Source organism: Pituophis catenifer, unplaced genomic scaffold (assembly GCF_029215685.1).
Source record: "Pituophis catenifer annectens isolate HBS135680 unplaced genomic scaffold, rPitCat1.0.hap2 SCAF_17, whole genome shotgun sequence".
NCBI classification, from domain to species: domain Eukaryota; kingdom Metazoa; phylum Chordata; class Lepidosauria; order Squamata; family Colubridae; genus Pituophis; species Pituophis catenifer.
The window spans coordinates 4,737,686-4,745,887 of NW_027256897.1; the positions used below are offsets into that span (position 1 = coordinate 4,737,686).

Here is an 8,202-nt window from a genome sequence, read left to right on the forward strand (position 1 = left end):
AAAAACGAGAAAGTCGCATAGCCAGGAGTGACAAATATGGCGGAGACCCAACCGAGATTGGGGGGGGGCGCGGGTGGTGGTGTCACAGGCCATGCTGGGGGTCCCCATCGGCCATTCGCCCCAATTGGCTGCCCTTGCTGCATTTTTGTTCTTGTTGTCTCGTAGCCATATTAAACTGGACGGTACCCTTCGAATCACGGAGCCCCAAAGTCTTCCTTTTGAAAGAGGGAGGGGAAGCGGTTCGCCGCTCCTGGGGTGGGGAAGAACGGACTCCTCCGCTTCAGACCGTTCGCTCAGCGACCGCTTCCAAATGACGGGTGTCCGAACCTTATTCCCATGGCAGCGCCCGTGCGGTTGGGGTCTCGGCTATTCGAACCCGAGATCCAGGACAGCGGCCAGGCGACCACGCGGGCGCCTTGCTTACTGACCGAGCAGTCTCCCTTACGGCCGGCCGTAAGTCGAGGCCATTCCTTCCACCGTTGCACGAATCGTTTGTTTCAAACCTACTTCCAATTTGAGGGCAGCAAGAAGTGCAAAACGACATTTTTTTTTTTTCTCGTCAGGAAAGGCTCCCCTCCACCCACAAACATCCCAACGGGGGACTTCATAAGAACTAGAAACATGAGTTTCCGTTTCTCCTAAAACTGTAATTTCCGAGGGCACCAACGAACGGATCGAACGGAACGAAAGGATCACAACATGTGTGTCTGTTGATTAATCCTCGACCCCCCCCTCCTTTTGCTTTTGTAAGATCCCCCCCTCCCTGTTCATCGCGGTGTGGTGCTTGGATTATCCGGGGTGCAATTCCGTAAAGGACCCTAACCCTCATTTCTTGGAGTAAAGTTTGCCCATTGTGCATAGCTGCAACCTGCGGACGAGCCGAGGGTCAGTTCACACAACTCAGCTCCATCAAAAGACAGACACGACAATCAGCTGTTTTCACTGGCCGGTCTTATAGGTGGTTCAAGAGGGGCCCCAGCCTTCTGTCTTGGGAGGGGGGCTCACGAGTCCGTCACAAGAACCCGGGGACTCCCTCCTGCCGCAATTCTGTTGAATATGCTTCAGCAGCATCGTGGTTGCCAGTTCCAAAACGGGCGGCAACACCTCTTGCTCCGCGTCGGTGAATCGGCTTAGGACGTAGTCTTCTACGGATGTCTTCCCTGTCGGACGGCCGATGCCGATCCTCAGCCGGATCATGCGCTGCGAAGAAAAAAAGGCATGAAGGATCTACAGTGGGGATCTACAGATTCCGTCAACCCCCTCAAGCATCATTAGATCAGCTGACCCAGGAGTGAAATCCAGCAGGTTCTGAAGAACCGGTAGCGGAAATTTTGAGTAGTTCGGAGAACTGGCAAATGCCATCTCCAGCTGACCCCAGAGTGGGGTGGGAATGGAGATTTTGCAATATCCTTCCCTCAGGAGTGGAGAGGGAATGGGGATTTTGCAGTATCGTTCCCTGGAGTGGGGTGGGAATGGAGATTTTGCAGTATCCTTCCCCTGCCGTGCCCACCAAGCCACTCCCACCAAGCCACACCATGCCCACCAAGCCAGGCCCACAGAACCGGTAGTAAAAAAAAAATTGGGATTTCACCACAGAGCTGACCCCTTTCCCTTCTCGATAGGGCCCTGCCCTAATTTGCCTCCCCCGCTCAGCAGAGGGAAACTGACTAGAACAGAGATGGCTAACCTTTTGGCCGTCGTGTGCCAAAAATGGGGGGAGCGCGGGGGGGGTCGCACCCACGCATACCCACACCCATAATTCAGTGTGCCCCGTCCCCTGTGCATGTGACACCTCTGCGCTCCCCCCACTTTTGGCACTCGATGGCACGGTGGGCCCGTTTTTTTTGCCCTCCCCAGGCTCCAGATGCTTTCTTGGAGCCTGGGGAGGGCAAAAACAGCCTTCCCCATCTCCCCGGAAGCCAGAAACAGCCCATGTGCCGACTTCCGGTGGGCTCGGAAGGCCCGAAAATCAGCTGGCCGGCGCTGAGCTAGGGCAACACTCGCGTGCCCACCGATATGTCCCCGCGTGCCATCACGGGACTAGAAGTTGTGCGCAGGCAAACAGGCAGGCAGTTCTAACCATGCACAGCACAGCTTTTTAAGCAGGCGTTTTAGCTTGGCATACCGCCACACCGGTGTCATTTTTCACCAGGCTCTATCCCGGCGCTCGGGCCAAGCAAGAAATCAAGAATGCAAAGGGGGTTTGTCCGGGATAAGCCGAAATAGGCCCAGCTGCTGGGTTGCGGGATTTCAGTCAAGGATCTCCTCTTGCGATGGCGACACGAGGGTGCCAAGGAAGGGTTCGGAAAGCAAAATTAAGACCTACATCGGAGCGCAGGCAGCTGATGCAGGAACGGACTCCGTTGTGACCCCTGAAAGATAAACGAGGCCTGTCAGATCCCGTCGTTCCTTCATGATGGGTTTATTTCAGTCCAAATCCTAGCTTAATTGCGGCTTAAAGACCTGGCTAACCTCACCGGAATAAGCCAGCCAACTTGAGAGGTATGAATCCCAGTCAATGGGAGTTAGACTGGAAACAACACAACGCAACAAAACACCCCGAGAACGACACAAAAAGGTGGGATGTAGAATTGTTATCATTCTGCTGAGTTCTGGGGTCGCCTGACTGATTAAGTGGGATCAAGCCAGCGTCGTCTCTTAATGGCCATCCAGGTTTCAATAAGAGAGAATCTCTGTAGCTGAGGGTTGAATTGTGGAGTCCTTGGTGCTCTCTGAGCTGGCTTGTTTTCTTGCAGTCATTTCATTACCCAACTAGGTAATCTCATCAGTGCTGGTAAAGATTGTGGGTTTGCTTTGAAATGTTATATTAATATATATAAAAGATTTGAATTAAGAGATATATGTATGGGGGAGGAGAAAAAGGGTAAATTATGAGTAGAAATTGCTAAACTGGGGGATATAATATTATTATTATGCTAAATTGCTAAATTAGGAGTTATTATATAATGTCATAGTAGAATGTTATTTTGAAATGTATAGTATAAGGGGGATATAATAATATTATTATTTTAATCAGTTTTTAGATTTTGTATGTTTTGTATGTATGTCTGGTTTTTACTTCGGCTGTTCACCGCCCTGAGTCCTATATTGGAGAAGGGCGGTATAGAAATTTAAACAAATAAATAAATAAATAAATAAATTATTAGAAAGAAAGGGTCAGTGTATGGGGGGTGGAGCAAGGGGATGGTAAAGTATTATATAATCTGTTATGAATTTGGGTTTTATTTTGGAGAAGCCACAGGGGGAGGGGAGGGGGAGGGGGGGGTTAGGGAGGAGGGGGGGGAAAAAAGGGGGAAAAATTTGTATTTGAAAAACTTTTTCAATAAAAAAAAATAATAATAATAATAATAATAATAATAATAATAATAATAATAATAAAAGATTGTGGGTTTGCTTGCCCTGTCAATGCACGAATGATGGTACCTAGTTTGGGTAATGAAACACCTGCAAAGAACCCTCTAAGTAAGTTTTCTCCAGAACGAAATACCCTTCCATTTTGAAGCCTCTCTGTGGTGCTTTCATGGCTATTGCAAACAGGTTCCTCCGCTTTGCTGAGCCTGTAGTAAGAACTCCGGGCTGTTTTTCCTGGGGTTGATTTTTTTCCCCCCACTCCCTAGGTTGAAACAAAAACTTTCCATGGCTCTTAAATAAGGAGTCTGCGGGTGTCTGTAAATTAAAGATAATCGTTTGGCATTAAATACCTTGCGCTGCCACCTAGTTTTAGGGAGATCTTCCCCAGAGGCTTATCCAGATCGTCGTGGACCAGGTAGATATCTTCGACATTCAGGTTGTACCTTTCCGCTGACACGAGAGAGAGAAGAGATGGTCAGTGGCAGAGACCGATCGAGTGGGAGACATTTGTAATGTCGATTTCAGAGAAAGCACCCCCACCCCAAGTTCCCCAAACACAGAAAAGGCAGGTTTGTCCATCTCCCTCTGCGCCCTCCCTCCAAACAAGTGGCATTTCTGGATATTTAGATACAACTAGACAGAACAAGAATTGGAAAATGTTATCAGTGGGAGAACCTCATTACTGTGAGATCATTCCTTTCTTCCTTCCTTCCTTTCCTCCCTCCCTCCTATCTCCTTCCTTCCTCCCTTCCTCCAATTTTCATCATCTTCCTCCCTCCCTCCCTGTCATTTCCATCTCCCTCCCTCTCTCCCTTCCTCCCATTTCCATCATCTTCCTCCCTTCTTCCCTCCGTCATTTCCATCTCCCTCCGTCTCTCCCTTCCTCCCATGTCCATCATCTTCCTCCCTCCCTGTCATTTCCATCTCCCTCTGTCTCTCCCTTCCTCCCATTTCCATCATCTTCCTCCCTTCTTCCCTCCGTCATTTCCATCTCCCTCCGTCTCTCCCTTCCTCCCATGTCCATCATCTTCCTCCCTCCCTGTCATTTCCATCTCCCTCCCTCTCTCCCTTCCTCCCATTTCCATCATCTTCCTCCCTCCTTCCCTCCGTCATTTCCATCTCCCTCCGTCTCTCCCTTCCTCCCATTTCCATCATCTTCCTCCCTTCTTCCCTCCGTCATTTCCATCTCCCTCCGTCTCTCCCTTCCTCCCATGTCCATCATCTTCCTCCCTTCCTGTCATTTCCATTTCCCTCCCTCTCTCCCTTCCTCCCATGTCCATCATCTTCCTCCCTCCCTGTCATTTCCATTTCCCTCCCTCTCTCCCTTCCTCCCATGTCCATCATCTTCCTCCCTGTCATTTCCATCTTCCTCCCTCTCTCCGTTCCTCCCACCCTTCCTCCTTCCCTATTTCCTGCCTGCCTCCTTCCCTTCCCTTCCCCTCCCCTCCCCCTTCCTTCCTTCTCCATCTCCCTTCCTCCTCCCCTCATATTTCCATCTCCTCCTTCCCTCCCTCTCTTCTCCCTTCCCCTCCATCTCCCTCCCTCCCTCCCTCCCTCCCTAATTCATACATTGCTGTATGATTTGTTTAGACAACGTTTGGGTAAACCATGGTTCCTGTCATAATTGCCTGCATGCACAAACTAAGCCACAAGCGCGTCAGTCTTGCTTTCTGATTCCACGATGGTTCTTCAATTAATCGTGTGTGACCCATAAACTACCTGGGATGACTTGAGCAACTCAAGATTGACCAACCACAGGGAGGAATGTAGTTGGAACGGTGGTGTGTGAACCCCATTGAGGGCGATGTCCTCAACGACACCACCAGAGGCTCAGCCTCCCATTGGGCTGTGGACCTCACAAAGGGAGGTGGCCGTGAGTGGGGAGGATGGAGGAGAGCCCATCGTACCAGCTGTGGCCAACGAGATCCCATTGAGGTTCATGAACTTGCGGGGTTTCATCAGCAGAAGCTCAGCCTCTCCTAGACGGGCCACCGCCACGTCCGCGCAGCACTGCTTGTCTCTCTTCCACTGGTCAGCCACGTCCAGCTTGGAGGCCAGGTGGTTCAGCACCGCCATACCCACGCTGTGCCGGGTGCCTGGGTACGTGTGGTTGCCCAGGCCAGCCACCTGCAAAGGAAGAGGAGAAGGGATGAATCGTCCAAAGGAAGGAACTAGAATAGAATAACAGAGTTGGAAGGGACCTTGGAGGTCTTCTAGTCCAACCCCCTGCTTAGGCAGGAAAACCACTTCAGACAAATGGTTATCCAATCTCTTCTTAAAAACTTCCAGTGTTGGAGCATTCACAACTTCTGGTGGCAAGTTGTTCCAGTGGTTAATTGTTCTCACTGTCAGGACATTTCTCCTTAGTTCTAGGTTGCTTCTCTCCTTGATGAGTTTCCACCCATTGCTTCTTGTCCTGCCCTCAGGTGCTTTGGAGAATAGCTTGACTCCCTCTTCTTTGGGGCAGCCCCTGAGATATTGGAAGACTGCTATCATGTCACCCCTGGTCCTTCTTTTCATCAGACTAGACATATGTTTATATCTTTATATGTTTTATAAAAAAGAGAAGAGAAGAGAAGAGAAGAGAAGAGAAGAGAAGAGAAGAGAAGAGAAGAGAAGAGAAGAGAAGAGAAGAGAAGAGAAGAGAAGAGAAGAACAGAGTTGGAAGGGACCTTGGAGGTCTTCTAGTCCAACCCCCTGCTTAGGCAGGAAACCCTACACCACTTCAGACAAATAGTTATCCAACATCTTCTTTAAAACTTCCAGTGTTGGAGCATTCACAATTGATGAATGGATGAATTTGCATTGCTGGTCTTCTTCTCTAACCTTCTCCAGATGTTCTAGAGATGTTCTACAGATCACATTGTCCCCAAGCATTGGACCTCGAGACCTCCAGGTCCTGGAGGCCCAAACCAGGCAAGAATTCCCTAATTTCACTCCCTTTAAATTCCAGCTTTTCCTTGGTGGCAAATCCATCCAGATGTTTACAGGAGAGTGGAACATTGCATTGTGAGAGGTGGGAACAGGACACAACAGCTGCAGCTCTTCTAATTGGAGACAAAACTGAGATCTCATCTGGTTATTCATGCAAGCCTGTAGCCCAAAACATCTGGAAGGGACAGCTGGCACGCTGCCCTATCTTTATTTAAACGTCTTCTCCCTTCCTGACCCGCATATGGAAGGGTTTTTTTTTCCGTTACAAAGAACCGGAAGTCTAATGTGCTAGCCATGCCTGCTTTACCTCTTTGGGCTGCCGAGGTAGAATTGACCCACCCGACCCGGAAGCGATCGACTCCAAACCGGAAGGAGCCGGGCCATGATGGCGTTCGCGGCCTGACTTACCATCATCCGTTTTTGAGCGGTTTGTAGCTCGTCGCTGCGGTGACCCAGAGCCCAGCGAAGGAGCTGTCCGAAGGTCTGAGGGCGCATCATGGCCGCTCCGCCTTGCCTCTTCCCCTCCCTTCCCGAAGGCCCACTTCCGGGGGCCGGCCGCAAAGTCTTTAAAAAAAAAAAAAAAGCCGAGCTGTGCGGCGGCGCTTTTGCCTCAGTGTGACGTCATCAGGCTTGTGGCCTATCGCGGGAGGCCTGGCAGGAAGGTTTCCAGCGCCATCTTTCTTAGGGGCGGAAGCACGAGCCTTCTTTTAAGGGCAGCTCAAATCTCAGCAATGGAATAGTATAAAACCCTTGAAAAGATGCAAAATATTACTTTGAAAGTTAGAAATTAAAGTCAGAGCCTTTAGGCTGCAATATATAATAATAATAATAGCAATTGGTAATAATAATAATAATAATAAAATAGTTCTATATGTATTTGTATTTATTATGGCTGTTCACCGCCCTGAGTCCTTCGGGAGTAGGGCGGTATACAAATATGAAAAATAAATAAATTAATTAATTAATTAATAATTAATAATAATAATAATAATAATAATAGTAGTAGTAGTAGTAAATAATAATACAAAAATGCCAAACTCAGATTGAACATCTGGCTGACTGTGATGAATAACTAAATAATAATAATAATAATAATAATAATAATAATAATAATAATAATAATAATAATAATAATAATAATAATTAAAAAAAAAATACAACAACAACAACCTCCTTACTCGGAACAGCTTACATCCTCCGACGATACCTTAACAGTTCCTAGGTCCTTGGTTAGGACTCGAGCTGCTGAGCTATTAACCAGCCTCAAAGGCTGTGAATCTCACTAAAGATTAACCAATAATAATAATATTAATATTAATGATAATAATAACTTACTCAAAGCCAGAAGTTTGGATTTGAGTACAGCAAAAACCACTGGGAATATCAGGTTGAGAAAACCTCATTCCAGAGAATGAGAAACTCAAGATCTTGTGGGACTTTAGGATTCAGACTGACAGGCACTTGGTCCACAACACACCTGACATAACCATAGTTGAAAAGAAAAAAGTATGGTTCATTGACATTGCAATACCTGGTGATGCACGGATTGAAGATAAGCAGCAAGAAAAAAATCACAAAGTACCGGGACTTGCAAATTGAAGTTGAGCGACTGTGGAAAAAGAAATCGTGTGTTGTCCCGATTGTAATTGGAGCCCTTGGAGCAATACCCAAAGGGCTACCCCACTATTTAGAAATTCTAAATTTGCCAGACTTGAACATTTTGACTCTACAAAAAAACACCTTACTCGGAACAGCTTACATCCTCTGATGATACCTTAACAGTTCCTAAGTTCTTGGTTAGGACTCGAGCTGCTGAACTATTAACCAGCCTCAAAGATTGTGAATCTCACTAAAGATTAAATAATAATAATAATAATAATAATAATAATAATAATA

General features: G+C 47.5%; 1 protein-coding gene across 1 annotated transcript; it reads right to left on the reverse strand.

Moving 5' to 3' along the window:
• Positions 1 to 760: 760 nt before the first annotated feature.
• PTRH1 (peptidyl-tRNA hydrolase 1 homolog) lies at positions 761 to 6,821 on the reverse strand. The gene is made up of 5 exons (XM_070955674.1): positions 6,715 to 6,821; positions 5,280 to 5,499; positions 3,723 to 3,822; positions 2,327 to 2,372; positions 761 to 1,200 (listed from the first exon to the last, which is right to left on the reverse strand). Exons 1-5 carry the CDS (start codon positions 6,802 to 6,804, stop codon positions 964 to 966), a joined length of 693 nt encoding a protein of 230 aa, XP_070811775.1. The 5' UTR covers positions 6,805 to 6,821; the 3' UTR covers positions 761 to 963.
• Positions 6,822 to 8,202: the final 1,381 nt, after the last annotated feature.

Coding starts and splice junctions, on each gene's coding strand:
- PTRH1 (XM_070955674.1), bottom strand. CDS start 6,804: ATGATGCGCCCTCAGACCTTCGGACAGCTCCTTCGCTGGGCTCTGGGT. Junction 5,500..6,714: donor CCGCTCAAAAACGGATGATG/GTAAGTCAGGCC, acceptor CTTCCTTTGCAG/GTGGCTGGCCTGGGCAACCA. Junction 1,201..2,326: donor TCAGCTGCCTGCGCTCCGAT/GTAGGTCTTAAT, acceptor TTTTCTTCGCAG/CGCATGATCCGGCTGAGGAT.